At 45.9% G+C, this 27,287-nt stretch overlaps 1 protein-coding gene and 1 long non-coding RNA gene across 7 annotated transcripts in view; one reads left to right on the forward strand and one right to left on the reverse strand.

The window, feature by feature from the left end:
- Window positions 1–6,051: 6,051 nt before the first annotated feature.
- LOC148385155 (uncharacterized) lies at window positions 6,052–6,999 on the forward strand. Its single transcript, XR_015853137.1, has 3 exons — window positions 6,052–6,283; window positions 6,348–6,518; window positions 6,607–6,999. It is a non-coding gene; the product is annotated as an uncharacterized LOC148385155 (long non-coding RNA).
- A 3,453-nt stretch (window positions 7,000–10,452) lies between these two features.
- c17h14orf132 (chromosome 17 C14orf132 homolog) overlaps window positions 10,453–27,287 on the reverse strand; it is a 41,447-nt gene continuing 24,612 nt past the window's right edge. For 2 of the 6 annotated variants that reach the window (XM_088401348.1, XM_088401346.1), the window contains 3 exons: window positions 24,909–24,965; window positions 22,526–22,693; window positions 10,453–11,976 (listed from right to left, as the gene is read on the reverse strand). In XM_088401348.1, coding sequence (XP_088257474.1) covers window positions 11,740–11,976; window positions 22,526–22,552 — 264 coding nt within the window. In that variant the 5' untranslated portion in view covers window positions 22,553–22,693; window positions 24,909–24,965 and the 3' untranslated portion in view covers window positions 10,453–11,739. Of the gene's footprint in view, window positions 11,977–22,525; window positions 23,517–24,908; window positions 24,966–27,287 lie in introns of those variants that run through there. The other 4 variants (XM_088401350.1, XM_088401351.1, XM_088401349.1 and 1 more) reach the window with 3 other exon arrangements.

A 27,287-nucleotide genomic window follows, 5' to 3' on the forward strand; every position in this document is an offset into this window, starting at 1 on the left:
TAACCCGAGCTAGGGGTAGGGCTAGCCCTCAAACCCTAACCCTAACCCTAACCTGAGCTAGGGGTTAGGCTTAGAGCTAGGGGTAGGGCTAGCCCTCTAACCCAAGCTAGGGGTAGGGCTAGCCCCCAAACCCTAACCCTAACCCTAACCTGAGCTAGGGGTTAGGGTTAGGCTTAGAGCTAGGGGTAGGGCTAGCCCTCTAACCCTAACCCGAGCTAGGGGTAGGGCTAGCCCTCAAACCCTAACCCTAACCCTAACCCGAGCTAGGGTTAGGGCTAGCCCTCAAACCCTAACCCTAACCCTAACCTGAGCTAGGGGTTAGGGTTAGGCTTAGAGCTAGGGGTAGGGCTAGCCCACTAACCCTAACCCGAACCCGAGCTAGGAGTAGGGCTAGCCCTCAAACCCTAACCCTAACCCTAACCTGAGCTAGGGGTTAGGGTTAGGCTTAGAGCTAGGGGTAGGGCTAGCCCTCTAACCCTAACCCGAGCTAGGGGTAGGGCTAGCCCTCAAACCCTAACCCTAACCCGAGCTAGGGGTAGGGCTAGCCCTCAAACCCTAACCCTAACCCTAACCTGAGCTAGGGGTTAGGGTTAGGCTTAGAGCTAGGGGTAGGGCTAGCCCTCTAACCCTAACCCGAGCTAGGGGTAGGGCTAGCCCTCAAACCCTAACCCTAACCTGAGCTCGGGGTTAGGCTTAGAGCTAGGGGTAGGGCTAGCCCTCTAACCCTAACCCGAGCTAGGGGTAGGGCTAGCCCTCAAACCCTAACCCTAACCCTAACCTGAGCTAGGGGTTAGGCTTAGAGCTAGGGGTCGGGCTAGCCCTCTAACCCTAACCCGAGCTAGGGGTAGGGCTAGCCCTCAAACCCTAACCCTAACCCTAACCTGAGCTAGGGGTTAGGCTTAGAGCTAGGGGTAGGGCTAGCCCTCTAACCCTAACCCGAGCTAGGGGTAGGGCTAGCCCTCAACCCTAACCCTAACCCTAACCTGAGCTAGGGGTTAGGGTTAGGCTTAGAGCTAGGGGTAGGGCTAGCCCCCTAACCCTAACCCGAGCTAGGGGTAGGGCTAGCCCTCAAACCCTAACCCTAACCCTAACCTGAGCTAGGGGTTAGGCTTAGAGCTAGGGGTAGGGCTAGCCCTCTAACCCAAGCTAGGGGTAGGGCTAGCCCCCAAACCCTAACCCTAACCTGAGCTAGGGGTTAGGGTTAGGCTTAGAGCTAGGGGTAGGGCTAGCCCTCTAACCCTAACCCGAGCTAGGGCTAGCCCTCAAACCCTAACCCTAACCCTAACCCGAGCTAGGGGTAGGGCTAGCCCTCAAACCCTAACCCTAACCCTAACCCGAGCTAGGGTTAGGGCTAGCCCTCAAACCCTAACCCTAACCCTAACCTGAGCTAGGGGTTAGGGTTAGGCTTAGAGCTAGGGGTAGGGCTAGCCCTCTAACCCTAACCCTAACCCGAGCTAGGAGTAGGGCTAGCCCTCAAACCCTAACCCTAACCCTAACCTGAGCTAGGGGTTAGGGTTAGGCTTAGAGCTAGGGGTAGGGCTAGCCCTCTAACCCTAACCCGAGCTAGGGGTAGGGCTAGCCCTCAAACCCTAACCCGAGCTAGGGGTAGGGCTAGCCCTCAAACCCTAACCCTAACCCTAACCTGAGCTAGGGGTTAGGGTTAGGCTTAGAGCTAGGGGTAGGGCTAGCCCTCTAACCCTAACCCGAGCTAGGGGTAGGGCTAGCCCTCAAACCCTAACCCTAACCTGAGCTCGGGGTTAGGCTTAGAGCTAGGGGTAGGGCTAGCCCTCTAACCCTAACCCGAGCTAGGGGTAGGGCTAGCCCTCAACCCTAACCCTAACCCTAACCTGAGCTAGGGGTTAGGGTTAGGCTTAGAGCTAGGGGTAGGGCTAGCCCTCTAACCTTAACCCTAACCCGAGCTAGGGGTAGGGCTAGCCCTCAAACCCTAACCCTAACCTGAGCTAGGGGTTAGGGTTAGGCTTAGAGCTAGGGGTAGGGCTAGCCCCCTAACCCGAGCTAGGGGTAGGGCTAGCCCTCAAACCCTAACCCTAACCCTAACCTGAGCTAGGGGTTAGGCTTAGAGCTAGGGGTAGGGCTAGCCCTCTAACCCAAGCTAGGGGTAGGGCTAGCCCCCAAACCCTAACCCTAACCCTAACCTGAGCTAGGGGTTAGGGTTAGGCTTAGAGCTAGGGGTAGGGCTAGCCCTCTAACCCTAACCCGAGCTAGGGGTAGGGCTAGCCCTCAAACCCTAACCCTAACCCTAACCCGAGCTAGGGTTAGGGCTAGCCCTCAAACCCTAACCCTAACCCTAACCTGAGCTAGGGGTTAGGGTTAGGCTTAGAGCTAGGGGTAGGGCTAGCCCTCTAACCCTAACCCGAACCCGAGCTAGGAGTAGGGCTAGCCCTCAAACCCTAACCCTAACCCTAACCTGAGCTAGGGGTTAGGGTTAGGCTTAGAGCTAGGGGTAGGGCTAGCCCTCTAACCCTAACCCGAGCTAGGGGTAGGGCTAGCCCTCAAACCCTAACCCTAACCCGAGCTAGGGGTAGGGCTAGCCCTCAAACCCTAACCCTAACCCTAACCTGAGCTAGGGGTTAGGGTTAGGCTTAGAGCTAGGGGTAGGGCTAGCCCTCTAACCCTAACCCGAGCTAGGGGTAGGGCTAGCCCTCAAACCCTAACCCTAACCTGAGCTCGGGGTTAGGCTTAGAGCTAGGGGTAGGGCTAGCCCTCTAACCCTAACCCGAGCTAGGGGTAGGGCTAGCCCTCAAACCCTAACCCTAACCCTAACCTGAGCTAGGGGTTAGGCTTAGAGCTAGGGGTCGGGCTAGCCCTCTAACCCTAACCCGAGCTAGGGGTAGGGCTAGCCCTCAAACCCTAACCCTAACCCTAACCTGAGCTAGGGGTTAGGCTTAGAGCTAGGGGTAGGGCTAGCCCTCTAACCCTAACCCGAGCTAGGGGTAGGGCTAGCCCTCAACCCTAACCCTAACCCTAACCTGAGCTAGGGGTTAGGGTTAGGCTTAGAGCTAGGGGTAGGGCTAGCCCTCTAACCTTAACCCTAACCCGAGCTAGGGGTAGGGCTAGCCCTCAAACCCTAACCCTAACCCTAACCTGAGCTAGGGGTTAGGGTTAGGCTTAGAGCTAGGGGTAGGTCTAGCCCTCTAACCCTAACCCGAGCTAGGGGTAGGGCTAGCCCTCAAACCCTAACCCTAACCCTAGCTAGGGGTAGGGCTAGCACTCAAACCCTAACCCTAACCCGAGCTAGGGGTAGGGCTAGCCCTCAAACCCTAACCCTAACCCTAACCTGAGCTAGGGGTTAGGGTTAGGGTTAGGCTTAGAGCTAGGGGTAGGGCTAGCCCTCTAACCCTAACCCTAACCCGAGCTAGGAGTAGGGCTAGCCCTCAAACCCTAACCCTAACCTGAGCTAAGGGTTAGGGTTAGGCTTAGAGCTAGGGGTAGGGCTAGCCCCCTAACCCTAACCCGAGCTAGGGGTAGGGCTAGCCCTCAAACCCTAACCCTAACCCTAACCTGAGCTCGGGGTTAGGCTTAGAGCTAGGGGTAGGGCTAGCCCTCAAACCCTAACCCTAACCCTAACCCGAGCTAGGGGTAGGGCTAGCCCTCAAACCCTAACCCTAACCCTAACCTGAGCTAGGGGTTAGGCTTAGAGCTAGGGGTAGGGCTAGCCCTCTAACCCTAACCCGAGCTAGGGGTAGGGCTAGCCCTCAAACCCTAACCCTAACCCGAGCTAGGGGTAGGGCTAGCCCTCAAACCCTAACCCTAACCCTAACCTGAGCTAGGGGTTAGGGTTAGGCTTAGGGCTAGGGGTAGGGCTAGCCCCCTAACCCGAGCTAGGGGTAGGGCTAGCCCTCAAACCCTAACCCTAACCTGAGCTCGGGGTTAGGCTTAGAGCTAGGGGTAGGGCTAGCCCTCTAACCATAACCCGAGCTAGGGGTAGGGCTAGCCCTCAAACCCTAACCCTAACCCTAACCCGAGCTAGGGGTAGGGCTAGCCCTCAAACCCTAACCCTAACCCTAACCTGAGCTAGGGTTTAGGGTTAGGCTTAGAGCTAGGGGTAGGGCTAGCCCTCTAACCCTAACCCTAACCTGAGCTATGGGTTAGGCTTAGAGCTAAGGTTAGGGCTAGCCCTAAAGCTAGGGTAGGGCTAGACCCCTAACCCTAACCCGAGCTAGGGGTAGGGCTAGCCCTCAAACCCTAACCCTAACCCTAACTTGAGCTAGGGGTTAGGCTTAGAGCTAGGGGTAGGGCTAGCCCTCAAACCCTAACCCTAACCCTAACCCGAGCTAGGGGTAGGGCTAGCCCTCAAACCCTAACCCTAACCCTAACCTGAGCTAGGGTTTAGGGTTAGGCTTAGAGCTAGGGGTAGGGCTAGCCCTCTAACCCTAACCCTAACCTGAGCTATGGGTTAGGCTTAGAGCTAAGGTTAGGGCTAGCCCTAAAGCTAGGGTAGGGCTAGACCCCTAACCCTAACCCGAGCTAGGGGTAGGGCTAGCCCTCAAACCCTAACCCTAACCCTAACCTGAGCTAGGGGTTAGGCTTAGAGCTAGGGGTAGGGCTAGCCCTCAAACCCTAACCCTAACCCGAGCTAGGGGTAGGGCTAGCCCTCAAACCCTAACCCTAACCTGAGCTCGGGGTTAGGCTTAGAGCTAGGGGTAGGGCTAGCCCTCTAACCATAACCCGAGCTAGGGGTAGGGCTAGCCCTCAAACCCTAACCCTAACCCTAACCCGAGCTAGGGGTAGGGCTAGCCCTCAAACCCTAACCCTAACCCTAACCTGAGCTAGGGTTTAGGGTTAGGCTTAGAGCTAGGGGTAGGGCTAGCCCTCTAACCCTAACCCTAACCTGAGCTATGGGTTAGGCTTAGAGCTAAGGTTAGGGCTAGCCCTAAAGCTAGGGTAGGGCTAGACCCCTAACCCTAACCCGAGCTAGGGGTAGGGCTAGCCCTCAAACCCTAACCCTAACCCTAACCTGAGCTAGGGGTTAGGCTTAGAGCTAGGGGTAGGGCCAGCCCTCAAACCCTAACCCTAACCCTAACCCGAGCTAGGGGTAGGGCTAGCCCTCAAACCCTAACCTGAGCTAGGGGTTAGGCTTAGAGCTAGGGGTAGGGCTAGCCCTCTAACCCTAACCCGAGCTAGGGGTAGGGCTAGCCCTCAAACCCTAACCCTAACCTTAACCCGAGCTAGGGGTAGGGCTAGCCCTCAAACCCTAACCCTAACCCTAACCTGAGCTAGGGGTTAGGCTTAGAGCTAGGGGTAGGGCTAGCCCTCAAACCCTAACCCTAACCCTAACCTGAGCTAGGGGTTAGGGTTAGGCTTAGAGCTCGGGGTAGGGCTAGCCCTCTAACCCTAACCCGAGCTAGGGGTAGGGCTAGCCCTCAAACCCTAACCCTAACCCTAACCCGAGCTAGGGGTAGGGCTAGCCCTCAAACCCTAACCCTAACCCTAACCTGAGCTAAGGGTTAGGGTTAGGCTTAGAGCTAGGGGTAGGGCTAGCCCCCTAACCCTAACCCGAGCTAGGGGTAGGGCTAGCCCTCAAACCCTAACCCTAACCCTAACCTGAGCTCGGGGTTAGGCTTAGAGCTAGGGGTAGGGCTAGCCCTCTAACCCTAACCCGAGCTAGGGGTAGGGCTAGCCCTCAAACCCTAACCCTAACCCTAACCCGAGCTAGGGGTAGGGCTAGCCCGTTAACCCTAACCCTAACCTGAGCTAGGGTTTAGGGTTAGGCTTAGAGGTAGGGTTAGAGGGCTAGCCCTAACCTTAGCCCTCTAACCAACTAACTAGAAATAGTTCACTTTAGAATCAGTTCACACACACACTGATCTTTTTTTATAAATCAAATAACCAAAAATCATGGTCAAAGCTTTACTGAAAGTGATAAGTGCCACACCCGCCCTCACCCCCACCTCCTGATTGGCTGTTGGATCTGTGACGTTACTCAGACACTCCATTAGGTACACCGCCTAATAAAGTGGCCTGTTATTAGGTACACTTGAAAATGGCGGTGTACCTAACGGAGTGTCCGTATGATTCCCTCGTTAAGTGCACCTGCGTGAAAAGTTTTAGCTTCTTTTGAACGTGAAAGTGGCTAAAACTTTTCACGCAGGTGCACTTAACGAGGGTCACCTGGATGACATGTTGGAACGCGGCCCAGAGGACTAGAGCTTGAAACCTGTGACCTTTGACCATGATATTTCCCTAATAAAGTGGCCTGTTATTAGGTACACTTGAAAATGGCGGTGTACCTAATGGAGTGTCCGTATGATTCCCTCGTTAAGTGCACCTGCGTGAAAAGTTTTAGCTCCTTTTGAACGTGAAAGTGGCTAAAACTTTTCACGCAGGTGCACTTAATGAGGGTCACCTGGAAAACATGTTGGAACGCGGCCCAGAGGACTAGAGCTTGACACCTGTGACCTTTGACCATGATATTTCCCTAATAAAGTGGCCTGTTATTAGGTACACTTGAAAATGGCGGTGTACCTAATGGAGTGTCCGTATGATTCCCTCGTTAAGTGCACGTATGATTCCCTCGTTAAGTGCACCTGCGTGAAAAGTTTTAGCTCCTTTTGAACGTGAAAGTGGCTAAAACTTTTCACGCAGGTGCACTTAATGAGGGTCACCTGGAAAACATGTTGGAACGCGGCCCAGAGGACTAGAGCTTGACACCTGTGACCTTTGACCATGATATTTCCCTAATAAAGTGGCCTGTTATTAGGTACACTTGAAAATGGCGGTGTACCTAATGGAGTGTCCGTATGATTCCCTCGTTAAGTGCACCTGCGTGAAAAGTTTTAGCTCCTTTTGAACGTGAAAGTGGCTAAAACTTTTCACGCAGGTGCACTTAACGAGGGTCACCTGGAAAACATGTTGGAACGCGGCCCAGAGGACTAGAGCTTGAAACCTATGACCTTTGACCATGATATTTCCCTAATAAAGTGGCCTGTTATTAGGTACACTTGAAAATGGCGGTGTACCTAATGGAGTGTCCGTATGATTCCCTCGTTAAGTGCACCTGCGTGAAAAGTTTTAGCTTCTTTTGAACGTGAAAGTGGCTAAAACTTTTCACGCAGGTGCACTTAACGAGGGTCACCTGGAAAACATGTTGGAACGCGGCCCAGAGGACTAGAGCTTGAAACCTGTGACCTTTGACCATGATATTTCCCTAATAAAGTGGCCTGTTATTAGGTACACTTGAAAATGGCGGTGTACCTAATGGAGTGTCCGTATGATTCCCTCGTTAAGTGCACCTGCGTGAAAAGTTTTAGCTGCTTTTGAACGTGAAAGTGGCTAAAACTTTTCACGCAGGTGCACTTAACGAGGGTCACCTGGAAAACATGTTGGAACGCGGCCCAGAGGACTAGAGCGTGACACCTCTGACCTTTGACCATGATATTTCCCTAATAAAGTGGCCTGTTATTAGGTACACTTGAAAATGGCGGTGTACCTAATGGAGTGTCCGTGTGATTCCCTCGTTAAATTCACCTGCGTGAAAAGTTTTAGCTCCTTTTGAATGTGAAAGTGGCTAAAACTTTTCACGCAGGTGCGCTTAACGAGGGTCACTTGGAAAACATGTTGGAACGCGGCCCCTCGAGGACTGGAGGTTGACACCCCTGGTTTAAGTGAAAAGTGCCACACCCGCCCTCACCCCCACTTTCTGATAGGCTGTTTGATCGGTGACGTCATGGGGACACTCCATTAGGTACACCGCCATTTTCAGGTTGGTTCGCGAAGATTAACGAGTGAGTGACAGACAGCGCTGCTGCTATGCCAGCCGACACACGTTATGCCGACTTTGTAGTTGATGGTGTTATTATACCGCATGTGTTTGTGTTTGAATAAAAGGTTGAAAAAGAAATCCCTTATGCCGACATTTGTTATTTTGGGGGACACCAACTCATATAACAACGTAAAACACATACATATTGCCATATAAAGCAGTTAACCAAATGTCTGATTTTTATGTTTTAATTGGCGAATAAAGAAACAAGGAATAAAACACCAGACAAGTTTGAACATAAATGTTTATTAAAAACAATAATAATATTAAAAATAAATTTCAAACCAGCAATTTAATGTGAAATTGCAGTAGATATATTGGATAATAATATTTAGGTGTATGCATACACGTCATTTAAAAACTATATACACGTTATTTAAAAACTACTATAAGTGTTATACTACTATTAAAGATTATTTACCAGCTCAGTGGCCGAAGAGGAGAGTGTCCGCCCTGAGTTTGGGAGGTTGGGGGTTCAAACCCCCTGCCGAGTCATACCGGTGACTATAACAACGGTACCCATTTCTTCCCTGCTTGGCACTCAGTGTAAGGGGTTGAAATGGGGCTCCGCTGCTGCTCACGATCATTTTAACTTGTAAAATCAAGATTACCCAAATAGAAGCATAATCTTCCCGTTTTTGCATAACGGCGCATCCCTTCATGCAATCAAGTTAGCCGCTAGCTTGGAGAAAACGTGCATAAAAGAAGTGGTGGTTCAGTGAGTGGTTCTTTCTTTCCTTGGCAGATCGTAAATCGACATTCTGGCTTGCATAGTTCACGCTAGGAGACGCAACACGTTCACTGACTGATCCGTTGATGCACGGGAAGGAAGGCAGTTGACCCATTGACTCGTTCGCCAACGGGAAAGTCAGGATTCGGTCCCTCGCTGATCCGTTGTCGCGATGAACTGGAAATGCAAATCACCCACTCACTTCACTCGTTTCCTCACAGATCTGTTTAGTTTGTGAACAGGAAATGCAATTCACGACTCGTTCGTAAAGAGGAAGCTACGTCATTTTCTTCTTCGTTTTGTTTTACGGCGAGGTGGCACTAGCTTCAATGCGCATTACTGACACCTACTGGTTGATGTCATATGAACTGAAAAAAGATTTTTTATTTATTCCTAAATACTATAAATAGTTTGAGATTGAAAGTGACAACCAAATTGGCTAAAATGGAGCCACTTTTTCTTTCTTTTTATAAGCACTTATATGTGTGTTTAAAAAAAAAAAACTTCATGTGCACTCTTCTCTGTTAGAACTTGCTTACCTTAAAGCATCCAAGCATGACAGCTGATGCTGAGCTTCCATCAGGCAATGGTAACATTAGCCCCCCCCCCAAAAAAAAAGATAATCAGCAGGATTCACAAGGATTCTGTAATGATCCCCCATAACAGCAGTCTTTGTGAGTTGAAACAAAAGAGGCAGAAACACAAGTGAGTTCCAGAAATGTCAGCCCACGAGCCAAGAAGATACAACCCAAATCCATTCTCGTCGGCTGTTGCCATGGCAGCAGATGACCTCAAATCCTTTTCTCGCCAAGCTGCTCTTCCCGCTAACGTTATCAAGAACAAATCCCACTGTTCCTTTTGGGGCGGTTGTCGAGGTGGGGGTTTCTAGTCTGCCACTGGTGTGATGATTACATCGGTTTACAACGCTGCCGTGTTTGTGTGCCCCAGTGGTGGCCGCCGTCAAGGAGATATCTGTAATTGTGGTGTAAAAAAGACTCATGCGGGTCCTTTGGGGAGTTCAGCGTTGTTAAATGCTCGCCGGATATACGAGCGCTTGTACGTGAGCTGTTTTTCCCCTCAATATTCAAAAACTGTTTAATCAATACTAGATGTGCTTCTAGAACCAACCACTAGGGGTGACCAAAATTTGACAGGATGGCTTTGATTATCTTAGGTTTCATTTCACCATCGCCCCAAACCAATGAATCGCTTCCCATCGGTGTCTATTAGTCACTGCCCCGAGAAAGCCTTATCTGGTAAAGTCTTAGTTTGCCGCTATAGATTTGCCACCTGAGACTCTAATAAGCGCCCATGCATTAACATACATTAGCACCGGCGAGACCTTGTGATTTTCTATTTAATCTAACGCTGCCTCCAGGAGTTACATCTTTTCCACTCAACAAGCAGCTGAAAGCAACAAGAAAACAACCTTTGTCGCTTCCATCGAGAGGGGATGGAAAGGCCCTGCAGGTGAATGTGAAGAGGGGAGGGGAGGGGGGGGGGGGGGGGTTGATCGAATCAAGCCGCCCCATCAGCACGGGGCTTGGAGGACGTGTGGTTTACAGGGAGGCGGCGGCTCGTTCGGTCTTGCAAGGTGGCGGGTCGCTTGACAAGTGAGTTTACAAATGCAATGTGTAAATCTCGCCGACGTTACTTCTTTCTCCCTGAAGAAGGAACAGCGGAGATTTGTAGGCCTTAGTGAGCACGGAAACACAGTCGGTGTGTAAAGAACAACTCTCTTGGATTGTTTATTTCAGGGACAAGGTTTTTCCTGATAACCTTGTTCCACTTGAAGAAAAATGATGCAACTTGCTTCTTTCCATTGAAAACCAGCAGTAGGAAACTTCTGTAGTCAAGGTTACAAAATGTTCCTGCAGTTAAAATGTCTCTACGTTTTTCATCCCTGATTTATGGGAAAAACAAATCAAGGGACGTCAGATAGCTTAGAAATCAAGTTGATTTACTGGAACACAAGATTATATTACATTGCTTTACCGCTGAAAATGTTCCGTCCATCTCCAGAAAAACAAAAAAAGGGGTTACAGATTTGGTGGAGTGCACAAGAATACCACATCCAAACAACCCGTGTCAAAATGGCCGCCATCACAACTTCGCCACGGCTCTCGTATAATGCGACAAATCTAAAAGCGTACACCTTTCCGAAAAAGGATTATCCGTGTCTATAATTTACAACATCGTCTGAATAGTTCTACACAGTTGATAAAAAAAGCAGGCCTGAAAAGAAACAGTCACCATTGTTGCTACAAAACAGTGTCGGCTAGTTTATATTCATATCATCGTAACATGTGGTGATGAATACCAAGCAGGCTACGGAACTCAAACGACAAAGTCACTTCAAGTTCATATGTCAGAAGAATGAAAAAGTCGAAGCGTCAACGAGTGGACTTGAATAAAAGGCAACAGGCTTGTATATTTTGCGTGAATGGAAGAAAACAAAAATCGTGTTTGGATTTCATTGAATTGTTGTCCACTATAACCACAAAGTACTCGAGTACTTTGAAAAGACGGCAAACTTTACAAACCATTTGGACCTGTTCTGATGCTTTCATGAAATGAAACCTCAAGGTCACGTCGAGCAGATTGTCCACCCGCTGCCAAACGGGAGAAGCTTCGTGGTCCGACACGCGGCAACCCTGTCAAAGATGAGCAATGGCTGCCATCGGGGAAAAGATAAAGCAGGTAAAGCCTAAACGTTGAATTATTGCCTCGTTAGGCCTTCGGATTTGATATTCATGTGATTTTTCGCCGCCGGACCACAATGATGATGAAGTCATTAGTGGCACGTCCGGTCCACAGAGTCTCCTTACATGTGCCCTAATGGCGGATGGGCCCCGGGGCCGCCTCGGATGAAACCGGTCCCGGTGCCTTGTAAATGTTTTAACATTCGCCATCCGAGTCGGAGGGCATAATTAAACAGCGCTGGCCTAAATTGCTTTGTGGCGGTCCCCGGATCAACCCAAATCTCAAGCTCCATTTAACCTCCATTCGCATCTCCGCATGACAAGTGAGTGTGTTCTTCGGGGGAGACATGGAAAGAAACTTAAGAAGGAGCAACATTCCTCGGATTCTTAGCGGAGAGAGCATTTTTTTTTTTTATCCACGGCGCATTATCCTCATATCGTAGAATCCGACAAAAGCGGGAGTCTCGATGTTAGACGAGTCCGTCCAGACGGATTTGAACGTTTTGAATGATTCAGATGTTTTCTCAGAAGGTGCAAGCGTAGACCACGCCCACCACCACGATGTTTCCGATGGTGGCCACGATGGCGATCCAAAGCCAGATGGCGTCGCTGGACATGGACTGCGATTCGTCCGGCTGGCCGTGCACGGAGGCCGCCGAGGCGGCGGCGTGGACGCTGGCCGATGAGTTGAAGAGCGAGTGCTCGCCGCTGTAGTCGTCATTTGGCGACGAGTCCATGAAGGCTCCCGTCATAACTGGGATCTGAAGCAGAACAAAACAGATTTATTTTTCTCAGGTGCCTTACTACAATGGACACATTTTGTGTGACAGGTTTCATCTGGAAAATTGGAAGCAATGCAAAAAAATAAATAACTCTTAGGCATGTTGCAGAAATTCATGCTTCCTCATTTGCTCTCTCTCTCTCTCTCTAATAATGACATGACACATCCTGTGGAGCGCCTGCTGCTAACATGAGCATGATGAAGGCAGACAGGCGTGCACCGCGTCTTGTGAACCTGAGCACCGCCCCCCCCCCTCAAAAAAGAATAAAATCCCCCCTAGACATACACACTCAGACAAATGTGTGTGTGTGTGGTGCTTTTACAGGCAAGCTAAGTGTTAACTTCAATCATCAGATCATATTAACATGCCGCTGATTTTATGAGCTTCTGTTCAGTGGACTTTCTATTCTCCAACATTTGGTATGATGCGAAGGGAAGCTCTCAAGTCTGTCTCCATTCTTTATAATCAATGTTTTATTCAGTAACTCATTGTCCACAGGAGCGAGCTGTTTGCATAAATTGCCAAGTGCACTGAATAAAATGAAGTGTGTGAAGATATTCCAGTCGATGTTGCGAGCTTCTCAATATTTCATTGTTGGCGTTTACGTGTTTTTTGTTTTTTTTTTCTACGAGGATATAGCTCCAGCCTGTTTCAAGAAGTCGCTTGCTAACGACAAAATATCATTTTAACTTTTAGGTGACCAGAAGAAGGTCGTCCCTCTGATGTTTTAATGGTATTGACATTTCACGGCTCGGTGCCTTCAGTGGCGCTGAACCGGATGGCAACGCTTGACATGGCGGAGAAGCAAAGTGGGGGAGTTCAAAGCTCAGTTTTTACACCAACTTCTTCATCAGTTCGCAAATTTCAAAACTTAGTTCCAAACAAATGAACTAGTTTATTCAGCCTAAAATTGCACACCATTGTGGGAGTAATTCTGTCGGATCGTGTTTGAGATAAAAGGCTAAAAGCTCGGCCGAACATACTCTCCACTCGTTTCCTCCTAAACCGAAACGTCCCGCCATCTCCAACCGGATATCCCCAAATTTCTCCGCTCGAGCGGAAGATACTCGTGCTGACAGTGAGAAACGCTCCTGTCACGTTCTGTTAGGCCCATGTATGAGATCCAAAAAAGAGTGACACACCTTTTAAAATTCTTACCGACGGATACGGCTCAGTAAAAAAATATATATATATAAAAATTGGACCGCCCCCGTTGTTTTTTGCCCAATAGCCCCGTGCTTACATCAGAAATGTTTTCCTTCAAAACACAAGTCTGGGTGATCCTCAGCCAGATGGTTTACTATTTGTGATCCACGACGAAGGGGAATGTAGTCTGGCAGCTGCTACTGTTACATTATGTTCTCCCCATTTACAACTTGAAACTAACCCATCTGTTAAATTCTCACAAAATAGACAAGTCCCAATGAACATGGGTCCTTGTTGTCTGCAAATCCATCCATCCATCCATCCATCCATCCATCCATCCATCCATCCATCCATCCATCCATCCATCCATCCATCCATCCATCCATCCATCCATCCGCTTCCACCACCACTTCAGTTCTCAATCAACCGACTTCCTAACATCGCCGTAAACACTGTTACGCAACAAAGGCAAATGCAAAAATCCACAAGCGACTATGTAGATCTCGCTCTTGCTCTCATGTGACTTGCTTGCTGCCTGCGGCGATGATGTTACGGAAAGACTCTCAAAAGGGGGTCACCTCGTGTCCTCGTCAGGAAACAAGCTGTTCGGAGTACTCGGGTCGGGGAGCAATACAAACACCGGGGTCCGACCCCTGCAGTGTGGAGAATACACTTGTTGCTGATGCTGTTGGATAGAACTGTAACTATTCTTTGTTTTTATTTTATTTGACTTTACCAGGTATGTCACATTTAAAATGATGACCGAGATGTGAGAAGTGTCTTGCCCAAGGACACAGCAACACAAGATTCTAAACACAAAGAGTAGCAGCTCCTTTTGTTCGAGACCACCGACGTTTGAAGACAAAACAACACGTACAGTGTGTGCAGCGTTACTCTGTAGCGTATCGCCCAAACAAACGTCTGACTGTAAATCTGCCGGGAGATTTGCGGGGCGGTTTTAAAGAAGCTTGTTCACCCTCTCAGTCGTGTTAAGACCTCCACTTTCGAGCTCGGTTCTCGCTGCTTAGATTTACAGCATTGCTTCGCATTGATTTTTCTCTCCCCCATTTCTAGTCTCCGCCGGTTCGTCTCTCCCCCTTTTTTCATAAATCTTATAACTCAGTAGAACAAGTGTGACGTGATTCGTACTTGACACCCGCGCCTGTTTGTGTCAACACTTGAGGCGCCACTGATACAAGAAATGATGAACCTTTTGTTCACAAAAAGTCGAGACGTTTGTCTCGCCACCAAAACATTTTGCATCATTGCAATAATGCAAATGAGAAATGGCGCAAGGTGTCAAACTCAAAGCCCCGGGGAGCAGATACGGCCCGCCACCTCATTTTATGTGGCTCGCAAAGACAAATTGTGCAGCGACTTAATGGGCCAATACTAAAATCACAAATTGTCTACACACAAAAATAATGAGAGAAGACTGAAAAAACTAGTTGTGCAGAAGTAATGACGATGCTAAACTAAGCTCTTGAATCATGGTGGCGGCACGGTACCAACAAAACAAAGGCGCGGAGGAAATGCTTTGCCAAACGTGCAAAACGGGAAAGTGCATGTTCGCATCTGGGCTCGTTGCCTGCTAATACATGCCGCTAATTTGCAGTTGCATGACAACTGCAACTATGTAATGTGATGGAGTGCATCAATTATGAAAGTGGAGAAGCCCCTGCTGCCATATCCTGTAAACAAAAACAGATTTCTTCTACTCACCACATGGGAGGAGCGACAAATTGCTAGCATCCATGCATTTGACTATTTTAGACTCTAATTCATTAATAAAAGTGTCAAGTGGACCCAAGCACAATTGAACTGGTCACGTTCAAATATGTCTTCAGGTTCCTCCTTCAGAACTTCGACTTAACCCAAATAAGATAAAGTGATTTTCTTAAATTTAATTTGGACAGTGCACTGTTGGAATAAAATCTATGATACAAAAATTATTTGAAGTTGTGATGTGAAGAGCACTTATTGAATAAGATTTCATTACATTCACCTTCACAGAGGTTGCGTGACGAGCAAAACACATTCTCGTCTATTAGATTTATTGCGCTTTATTGCACCTAAACCACAAAACCCAAATATTAAAAAGCACATTTGTCACATTTAGTAATGCAATAAACGCCTTTGAGAATGATATACAGATATAGTTTTTAATAAGATGCAATTTTGTCACAGAAAACTTAACTTTAAAATTAGGTACAATGAAATGAAAGCTACCATCCATTCGTTTTGTTTTTAGCTAGCGAGGCTAAAGCTGAATTTAATAAACCATGTAGTATCCATTAGGGATTTTTTTTTTGGCTTTGTTTTTCCGCTAGCACGGATAATGCTAAGCTAAATAAAACATTGGCGTATAATATACATTTGGTAACACTGCACACCACTCTGTTAAAACTAGGCTACAACAAATGATGCTAACATAATGTGTGACAAAAGTACTAGCCTAAAATTAAATAAATACTTCAGTGTATTAATGTTAAAAGCCTTTTTTGCTCCAGGACTGTTAGAGCTGGATCTATTTATTTTATAAAGGTGTCCGACGAGATTTGTGGCTCTGAACAGTGAAGGTAGCGCTAATGCTAGTGCTAACATAAAACAAACTACTGTCCACATTATATAGACGATCTCTTTATAACTTGAAAAAAAAGTTACATCGTTTTAAACAGTTTCAAATGTCAAGAGAAGCGAATAAAGTCAGCCTTGTATCTTTGTCAGCAGTATTCATCACTTTTTTTTTCTTCTCCCTCTTGAAAACTGACATAATAGGCGTTTTTTTCGCTCAAAGCCAAAGGCCATGAATCATTAATCGAAGCACATATTTTAAATATGAATAAAGCTGGCTTTGCGCAGCATGTGTTTCATGCTATACTTTACACCCAAGAACCATATCATGGTGCACAAATGCATTCCTTGCACACCTATTCTAAACCTATATAAATAATTTTCTCATGCATCTTGCATTGTGATGCCGTTTCAAAAGCAAAGTTACATGCCACCTCTCTGGCTGGCTGCAGTGACATATAGATGGAGGATGGTGCCCAAGGCAGGACTTGGTGCATTAAACATTACAAACATCTTTCTTTTTTTTTTTTGTATACAACCAACACTGATTCAATGCTATGAAATTGCTGCAGAAACAAAACCAGCCATCAATGGATACTTGAGTAAAAATAATGTCTTTAAAATAAACAATATAGAATAAATGATGATTTTTAACATGTTAAATTTGTCTATATTTTTTAAAATTTAATTGTTGGGGTATTTTATTTAAATGAGTAATTTAATTCCATCACTAATTAGAATAAAAGTATATAAAATACAAGCAAAATATTAAATACAGTATTAATGATTTTTTTCCTAGATACTTTTTGTTCTTTTGATTAATTTAAAATATATATAACGACAAAACCTTTACATGTCATTTTTGTTATAATTTTTTTGTCATTTAAATCAAATAAAGTTAATAGTTCTATGAGATAGGTAACGCAAATACAAATAAGGATTTATGCAAACGTTGGCTGTTTATTGTGGACAAATACAAGGCGACAGTCACGGTCAGACAATATAAAAAAAAAAAAAATGATGACAAAGCACTGCAACCTGACCCTATGGCATTTTGTCCAGAACAGTTCTTCTCTACTTTGCTTTGTGCTTTCTTTTTTGCATGTACAGAAGCACGGGCAGTAATTACTGATGCTTTCACATTTTTCTGCAGAACAACAGGCGCTGTTTATTGCACGCGCTTGCACAAAAACAAAGGCGGAAAAGATGAGTAACCGGAACAATGCTCATTAAGGATTACATGACTAATACAGTAGCAGGTGTTTTGCTTGTTTTGTTTCTTGATAATATTTTGTGGCGTTTTTTGGGGGATGTGTTCCACAAAAAAAAGTTTGTCGTCATTAAATATTACCAGATGCCCGTGATTTCGTAAGAACAGTCAACTTATTTTCCCTTCCGTAAATTCTCTCCAGCTGTGTCACGTCCATTTTTTTTCATCCGGTCCTTTCAAATCCTCGTCACTCGATTGTTCATCCCCGCTGCGTCGTGGCTTCCCGCTGAGCACTTTTTTCAGGTTCCAGCTGCTTTAATGTTAGCATCCAATGTAGCAAGTTTTCTTTTTGCTAGATTATTACTCTTGCATAAACGAGCAATCACCATCTGACCATCTTGGCAGACGTTCAAAACTAATTCACATTTATGTTCTCGACTCGAGGAGAACGGCTGGTGCGAAAGCATCCAAATAAAAAGCCGGACTGTGCACCACAACGTCCAGGGAAAACTCTGCTCGATTTATCGAAATAACTGCAGGTTGCCTTGACTTCAACCTGCTCGGCGCCCGTCGATTGTCTCTTGCATGGTGCGCGACAACAACTCCGTTTGAGCGCTCGGGGTTACGTTAGGCGACCGACGCCACTCGCCGGGCCTCCACGACCTTGTCATTATCACTCTGCCATCTTTTCCTAAGCCAGCGCCCGAAGGCTGTGCAATGCTTGCTGCTCATCACACGCCAAGGTAACACACCTCCTCAAGAACTATCGCGCTTCCGATCGTCTCTCCACAACTAAATCTTACCAACCCTCAAGGTCATGTTTTTGCAGGGCAAAACTTGGAATCATTGCAAATAAATGTTAAAATTGGCCAGGCCAAACTTTTCCGAAGTGCCCCTCCACTTCCTGTCCACACTGTGAAATATCAAATTGCAGCCACGCTATATAAACTCAACCAATGCACGCTCAGGTGAACTTGCATTAAAAATGCGTGCGAGGATTGTACACACACACAGTTTATTTAACTTGCACTGCAATTTTTCCCATTATTTCAGAAGGCCATTCACCACGCAGATCTGGACACGTTGACAAAAGACCCAAAACCAAACAAGCGGCCTTCCGGCGGAATTACATTTAAATAAATTACACAGCGTGGTCACCTTTTCTGCAGCGTGAAACTTGTTTAACAAACTTTCTAATGCTTGTTCATCTTCCACCCATATGAGCCATAGGCTGCATTAGCTGACTCTATGAATATTACAAATGTGTCACTCTGGGATTGGTCTGCAGTTGGTCTCATTATCAAATGAAAAATGAGGTATTGCGCAACTTAATTGTCCTTCTTGCACTAATGCGAACGCGCGCTTATGGATGAGGCTGCCGAGATTCGGATCTGAATAAGGTACGGTTGTCATCGGGTCGCGGCGGCAAACTTGTCACATTAATATTAGTCGCAAGCGGAAAACTGCATTTATTATTTACGTCATACGTAGATTATTTAAAGGTTTGCGACATTTGTATGTAAAAATAAATGCTGCATCTCCAAACAGTAGCCGGGTTAGCGGAATTTAAATCAAGTATAATTGGATTTGGAAACTATAAATTAAAAGGGACTATTATGGACAAATTTGAACGAGAGGCACCGGAACGCTAACGCTACATGCTACAGTGCTAATTACATGATAATCCTGGCAGCCATGGCAATCACATGAGAATGAGCAGCAAAATATCTCTTGCCTGGCAACACGCTGAACAAGTCATTGGATATGACAGTTTGCGATTCCATAATAGCAACTCGGCTGACAACACAACAGCTGTAAAATGAAATTAGCGCGTGGGCGTAGCTGCTACCGCGCGGCGTGGATTGCGGCAGGTGGGCTTCGGCCTTTGCGAATGATTGCTGCACATATTTCCCAGCGGCAAGATGAGCTGCAAGAGTGGGGGGGGGGGGATCTACATGGAGTTTGTCACACGTGCACCATGTTGGCCTAGATACAACGTTTCACGTAGCGCAACACTTCATGGCCTCCATCTTGAGTGATTATGAATGTTGCAGTAGGTAAAGTGCAAGCATGAGCTATGAAGAATCCATGCATGGACTGTCAATAAAGACAAAAAATTTGACTTTACTTTTTGGTACCTGCAACTTTTCCACCATATTTAGTGTTTTAAGACCCCTTGATACTTTGCCACAAGTCACTTCTAGCAATTACATATTTAACGATTGAGATTACGATTAATCGGAATGCCTATTGTACAAAAAACCTAAATTGGCCTTCAACCAAGAATATTTGATTCTTATAGTCAATCAATCATCGTTTCTCATAGCAACAACAGTCCGTATTTCAAAAACAAAAAACACATTGACCAATCTAGCAGAAAAAAAATCTAAGTAAAAAGTCCTTTTTTTTTTTTTTTCTTACTTACATTTGTTCCTACTTGTATTGAGTGTGCCGGACAAGGTTTTGCATTTTATTTCCCGAAACCCTGACTGTGAATGGTGTGAGAAACAGTGACACGGTAGTGCAACATATTTCAAGCCCGAAGCCGAGAAAGCGCATTTCAGACTTTTAGCTCAGCAAAACAGTCTTAGCCAGGAAAGCACCGGGGGAGGTAATGCAGTTTGGGGGGGATCGCTGGCATGAAAAATTGAACATTTTCAGGCAAATCAAAGTTCGTGTACTTCACCAGCATTCAAGCGTGCCGGCAGTGAGCATCCGGAATCATGTCTGTATGTAATACAACTTCACTGCACTGTAAGTGCCTGATTCATCGCCTCGCCATTAAACTTACATGAATCCGAAATGAGACGGTCCCACCGTCATGTGTGCTTGATACAAACCATTAGCCGAGAGACCCGGCAGCTTGACGAGCGTGATTGAAAATAACTTCTATAAATCTCCCCCGTGCCAAAGCAACACATGGGATATAATTGACATTTTCTGAGAAGGAGTGAAATCGGGACCATTTGTAACTGAAATTATTGCATGCGGTCGACACAAATGAGCTGCCAGGCTGAAATAATGGAGAAGTAATGTATGAGGGGCTATGTAAAATAATGACTGAAAAATATGGATCCGCATCCCCCCCAGGCAATCGAAAAGCAGTTGGGGAAATTTGACATTAGCATATAGCGCATATAGCATCCAGCTGAGTTTTGTTCTCGCTGACGCTCGCTTAAAATTAAATTAGAACGATAAAGGAAACGAAAAGGAAGCACACGAGTTTGAAGTCACATTTGAAAGAGGAGATGTCAATTTGGCGAGCCGTCCTGCTGATTCAGTTTTACACGACTGCATCTCAAATCTGTAATGATAACTTTTCCAGACTGACACAATCATATCTCATCTGAGTCATCTGGGTCAAATCAGTTTTTTTTTTCACTCGCGCACTAATTTCACATTTGCATTTGATGATGCATTTTAATGGCGCGAGCATCAGCGCGGCACTGCATTATGATGATATTTGTCATTACTTCACCCCGAATCATAGATCTAGTTTATTCTGGGATGTATCAATACAAGATGCTTTGAAATAGTTGCACACCGAGTGGGAATAGATAATATATGCAGCGATGCATAATTCATACTTCCTTAAGAAAGGCACCGTATCTGTATACCGATAGCATCATGGAAAGTGAGAAAGATGTTATTGCCACATACTTTGCAAGTTCATCTAGAGTCCCTTCTGGAGTGAGCACGGTTCACGATAACGACTTCCTGTTTGACATCAAAATCATGAATTGTAAGAAAGCTAGCCATGCTAACTAATTAGCGAAAAAGTCTCGCTGCCAGCAGCTTGCCGATTTGTTGGCTTTATTAATTAATTCATGATTAATTAGTTTATGTAAAGTCATGAATTGACTTATTAAAGAATAAAATAATCATATTTAGTTGGCTGTAAATTAGCTAAAAGTTTACATCTGCTATACCTTGTTTGAAAAGTAAACAGTTAACGATATTATCTATGATAATGTTTGTATTACTTATGGGTGACGACTCAAAAGCTAATCAACCAATCGGTGTTCAGGGTTCAGTCAACTGTTTAATTACAGCGTGTGATCAATGCTAAAAATGGATCCTGTTGTTGTTCCGCCAGTCGTTGCCACACCTTCCCATAAATCGAACCAACCTGAGGCTGCCCGACGAGCATGACGTGCGACGCCTCGCCGTCATTAAAAACCGCCGCTTTTAACGACTGATCGTAGGAGTGTTGGGAAAGAACACTTGAATGGATCGTGTCTATCTGGAAACATGATGGCTTAATCGTGTGAGACAGAGCCGCAAAGAGCCTGACCTACCCTTCAACCCATCAATAAGAAAATCTTCCACGAAGGGCTTAGCTTCACCACGCATCTTTTCCCAATAGCAAGGAGGCAATTAAGCAACCAAAGTAAATGTTAATACTCTTGTGAGATTGGATCCATAGACCCGTGTCATGGTTTGATGATATAATTATGGTTAGGAATGACATCATATGCTCATGGCTGTTTGTACAACACAAAAATAAAATGTTTTTTTTTTTTAAGTTAATTTCAATTACTCCACCTCTCGCCTTAAAGTCCGCTGGGATGGGCTGTAATGAGGTCAAGCTGGACCGAACCTGCGGATTTCGACCCAACCATCCACCAGTTCTGAATATGATTCCAAGAAATTCCCCTTCGGGAATTCTTCCGCCACTCTCACTCTTCTCGCCGCTCTGTGACATTGTTTGTGCACGCACCTTCGTGAGGCGAATAATTTAGCCATTTTAATATTTCCCTCACGGAAAGTTTGCACAATTAGCGAATGGGAGGCGCTGGCTCACTTAATATCCATATTGAGGAGATAGAAGAGGGCCATGCTCTGTTGCCTTTTCTATAGGACGGGTCCTGCATGTTTGGAGATAACATCACAAAGACTGAGAAACTAATTGCAAGTATTTGGACACGGTGGCTACACTCGAGACTCTCAATATTGCATCCTAAAAATCAATTGAGGGCAACAGACTACATCGTGACACATGGGTACAGCAAATAACATTTAATTACAAATATTGAGCGTCCCTTGCTTTGTCCTTAATTACTACCGTATTCCTTAACGATGGCTGGGGATGTTTATTTACTCGACTATTGTTAGTTGAGGGCTTGCTTTGGTATAAAATAATTAAATACCCTCACTCTACAGACAACATCAGCACTCATACCTATTTTTGTCTCATTACTTAAAAAGTTACATGACACACTTTAATGACACATTAACTTGGTAGGGACTGCTGTTTTGGTTAGCAAATGGGTCTGACATACACATTAATGCCTGCTTGTTTGTAAAATGCCTTGCCTTATGTACAAAATGTAACGTGCATGTTTGACACATATCAATATCACCAACAGAAGAGAATTTACGACAATATAAATTTGTTTGATTTTTGATCACTGCCACTCTTGCTTTTGTCCTGGCAAACAAAGTACATCAAATATTGTCCGCCCCACTTAAAGTGTGGTTGAAGTAGTTTTGCTTTAGTTGCGTTTTAGGAAGACAGGCTTTTTTTTTTTCTTTTTTCAAAGCCCACGCAGCCAACAGAGCAGCCTTAAAACGAAAAGTTCCAACATGAAGACTCACCTGCGCGGCCATGAAGGAGAGATCCATGCTGTTGCTCGGCTCAGGGCGAAGGCACTCAGTGAAAAAAGCCTGCGCGCGCTTTTCACCCTCCTCCTCCTCCTCTTCTTCTTTTTCTCCTTCACCTCTTCATTGAGCATGTGCCCCCGTTTTTGTTTTTAATCTCTTCCCCTGTTTGGGAGCGCACGCACGCACGCAAGCAGGCAAGCGAGCGCCGTTGCACGTTTCACATGAGGAGGATGAAGAAGAAGGAGGAGGAGGGGTGAACAACAAGAGGGAGAGGCAGCAGAGGGAGGCGGAGATGTGGATACAAGAAGCGGCGGGAGAGGATGTGGAGGAGAGCGGAGGCAGACGCTCTGACACAGAATCGTCTCGCTTTCCAGCCTCGCTCTCTTCGGCATTTGGGTCGGGCCAAATTGGGCATTTCTAGACAGAAAAAATCTTCCCACTAACATTTCTAGTCCAAAGTGGAGTGTGGGTTGCAGGCTCCCAGGGGGGGTCTGCCACTCAAATAATTGCACCCACATGACAAGTCCCGGAGAGTGAAAACCTACACGTAACATCCCAAAAAAGCTTTAGCATTGCCTGAAAATGTAAAGGGCGTAAGATGGCTGCAAAGCATTTTTGAGGATAATAAGAAATCTTGTCATGTGGGGATTTTCCAGGTTGATGCTAATGAGTTGGAATAATGTCATGCCACCTCGTCGGACTCGACGTCTCGACTGCCTGCAGTGTGACTGATGTGTTCTGTCATCTGGGCGCGTGCTGGGGATTTTAGAGATATTTATATGTATTTATATATAGCGTTTGCGTGTGCGGATCAAGTCTTTGGAAATGTGTCACGCTAAAAGATTGTTTACCTTTTGTGTGTAGGAGATTTTATGTGACGGCTAGATGGCAGACGCTGTGAATAATATTTGTTTGAACATCGAAATATATAATGCATGATATATTTAATTCATCAAAAAGAAGAAGACTGATAATCCAACTGAAAGATTTTTGAGCTCAAACTACTTTGGGAATAGATTACATCTCAGTGGGGATTTTTTTTTTACAAACCCCAAAAAACACTGAAACATTTACGAGATGTTCCCTATGGTGGACGGAGAATTTATCAATTTATCCGGCCTGGGGGGGGGCTCAGTGCCCTTGCAGCCCCCCTCTAACTCCGGCAATGAAATTCAATTTGTATTCTGCCTTTTTATTCCAACTGAGCATTCACCAGTTGGACACGAGCTCAAAAAGTTTCAATGAGGTCAAATTAATAAATGTTAGAGAGCATTTCAGTGCATCCTGAATTTTACCCGAAAGCATCAATTTGGTGACTCACATATGGTGCATGCGTTACAAAAGAAGAGGACGGTTTGCCCTCAATTTGCTACTCAACGCAAAGCATATTGTCACATTGGCACACACTGGGCAGTGTGGCCGTGTGCCACTTTGTGAGTGTGTGTGTTATGCAACGGAAGCAATTACGAAAGTTTGTTTAGGCACACTTTCAATTTGAATACATAAGCAGCAAATATACTTGCGTGCTAAAGAGGACACCTGAAAGTCAGTCACATTTCGAAGGTGAGACGTGATGAGCCCAGTGCGGGATGAATGAATCTCGCTGACTGACACACCCCGGAACCACGCGGGGCCAATCAAACAAGTGGATTTTGGAAGAGCGATTGGCCCTAAATTAGGATGGGACGGAGCGCACGGAGGACGTGGGAAGGAAGCCAAGCACAAAAAGAAGTAAATGACTTTTGCTGTGTCACATGATTTCCCTGGGGTGAGGACGCCGCCAGTCTGGCATTAAATGAAGCTGATGAATTTTAAGTATCACTTGAGGCAAAAGTGCTAATAACTAACTAATGTTTTTCTTTTTTTTCCTTCCAAAATAATTTATAGATAGCGGATCGTCGGACTGAGAGAATTGAGCAAAGTCACATTGGCCTGAATTATATCGGAATATCAGATCTCACCTCAGTTTAGTAGAAAAATCAATTTTCTCAGCGGGGAAACCTTTATGGGCAACTATGAATACAAATGGGATGTGGGAGGATAGTCACTTATTTGTGTGGCGGTATATTATATTTATTATTTTATGATTTCATTCCTTCATTATTTTTATTATTTTTATTATTATTTTGTTTCTTGTGGAAGGGCTCTGCCCCAAACGGTTTGTCACTGATTGTGTTGAAGGTGTAATACGAGCAGTCGCGTACATGCGCCATGTTATCCCTTTGAATAAATATCGTGAGCTAATTATGGGCAGTCACACTTTGCTAAAGCTCCAACGGAATGAAAAAAAAATCCTTGTATCCCGTCGCCCATTTGATCCAATCCAAACGTTTTAGCAAACAACCCGCAACACATAATAATAATAATATTCACTTACCATGATTAAGAGATTTTTGACTGTCCTGTTGGAATTTTTCAAGGTTTTTCATGGAGTCTGTGAAGAAAAAAAAAAAGAAAAAAAGTTTATGCTTGCCAATGCAGCCCCAAATCAAAGAAACTGACTGACGGACTGGTCTCGGCGCCAAGGTATAATTCTCATTTTACACTCTGCTGACTTGGTTGCCATGCACGCGTCTACAAACAACACACTTACAAGGGTCCCTACTGGCCGATAGAAACCCCCACTTCTCCTCCCAGGTCAGAGGTGACGCGAAACCGCAAATTGCACTCAAGGACGACAGGTGATTCATCTGCGCGGATCAAAACAGGCTACAGTAGATGTAATATGATGTTTTTAGTACAAGTCCATTTTTCTTGATTTTATTACTTCGCTGAAGGGAAGGAGGGGGGTGGCTTCTGATGTACAGCGCCGACCGTCTCAAGGGCATTTGATACATGTCAGTTTTGATTTAGACGCTTTGGTAATTGTCAAAACACGGCGTTTACTAGCTTATGGCGTCGAGCTTTAATGCGATGCAAATGGTTGAGCGGAAATTTTGGGCATTGTGTCGTAGCCATTTGCCACACGGACTAACTTCTTTGTGATTTATGGCAAATAGTGTCCGTCGGCCGGCCACCCGTGGGGGGGGTCCTTGACAGCGCCGCTTCGTCCTTATTACCAGCTGTAAAGTATAAACAGCAGACGTTTCTCTGCCTTTTCAAAATGTCTACCTGACAGCCAGAATCCCCTCCCGCGCTGTCAGAGCTTAACCTTTCGCCTCTCGCTTCCGCCTTGCGCGCTTTTGCTCTCCCGACGCCGCGCCAAGCAGAAGGCCGTGACTTTTGGCCGAGTGACGGATGAGCGTCATGAGGCGTTTTGGGGGGGAGCGGGGGGGGACATCTGGAGGGTTAGAGATGACAGGTGTTGATGTTCCTGCTCTCAAGTCAGTTGCCCTTTTCAGACGGCCTTTTTGTCTTCCGCTGCTGTCTCCGGGCCTCAAAAGGCCACTTTTGATTTTGAAAAAGGGTATAAAATAAAACAGTAAGTGCATGTAATGGATAGTATTAACCCATTCACTGCCTGACTAGTTCAAATGGATCTTTGACATCTATACCCTTCAATGGGAGTGAATGATTTAAGAAAGTACATTTTTTTGCCACACCTCTTTTGTCCTGGAACCTTTCTGACACGCCTCGTATTGTTCTTCATCTGAGCTAGGTAAGACGAGGAGGCAGTGGGATCCGGTAATAAAGCTTGTGTGTCAGAGCCGTAATTTCATCCAGATGTAAATGTATTCCGGTACAAGTTGGCCCTCTAATTTATTAATCCGGATGAAGCGTCATCAATTTAGCGCTTGTCTCGCTAGCAACTCTCTGTGTGAGGGGAGGAAGGTGTGCCAGTTCCACAACGCAAGGTTGTTGTTTTTTTTCTTCTCCCTCGTTTCCTCCCCTTTGGGAAAACACACAGGAAATGCAGAGGCCTTGTGACAAGCTGTTACGGCTTCATTTTTAATATGACAAAGACGCAGGCGGCTTGGCTCGAGAGGCTGCCGCTTGCGTGCCCCTGTGTTGCCACTCTTGCTTTTATCGTGGCGGGCCCGCGAGCCGCTATGCATTTCTCGTGTCGGCTGCAGCCGTGCATGAAACTCGTGGCTGAATGAGTGTGAGTCTAAGTATGTGTGTGTGTATGTCCTACAATTCTTGGTTAACTAGTCTCCCCAACCTGTGTGCATATACATGCATGGCTTTGTTAAATCTGTTCATCCTTTCGGGTGCCCCAAAATTTGCCTGAACTGATCTTCGCCCATATTTTGTTAACTTGCTTTTTTTGCATTTGTATATTTTTTTCAAGGGAGTGTTCTTGGTCTCAGGTTTTTTTTCTAAGTTGCTGATAAGCACTTTAAGGTCCGGCAGCGCGGAGAAAAACTTTTTACGCAACCATTAGGGGTGCCTGCCCCACCCAAAGAGATTTTGTCAGATTTATGGCTCGCGCGTAGACACAAAAAATTCCAACTTTTCTACCCTTACTAGTTGTGGTTGAAGGCAGAGTCGGGGATAATGCGGCAATACCTGGCTGGTCTACATTCATCTGTTCAACAGACTGGAGATCAACTTGCAGATGTCCAAACATCATTAAAAAGTCTGTTCCCAAGTTAACGGCGAGGTTAAGTGAGAACTCGCGAGCATTAATAAGCGTCAAGTATTATGGAGATTTACGCGTCACCGGCATGGAAGTGATTCTTTAATGAGCCGAAGATGACGAGCAAGACCTCGTAATCACCCCGCAAAGTGAAGAAAATGAAACACGACCTTTTGGAGTGGGTGGTTTTCACACGTTTGCTCATTTGCCGCCGGTGACGAGATGAGAGGGGACGAT

The sequence above is a fragment of the Syngnathus floridae genome, chromosome 16 (genome assembly GCF_059516105.1).
Source record: "Syngnathus floridae isolate MCC-2025c chromosome 16, RoL_Sflo_1.0, whole genome shotgun sequence".
Lineage (NCBI taxonomy): Eukaryota > Metazoa > Chordata > Actinopteri > Syngnathiformes > Syngnathidae > Syngnathus > Syngnathus floridae.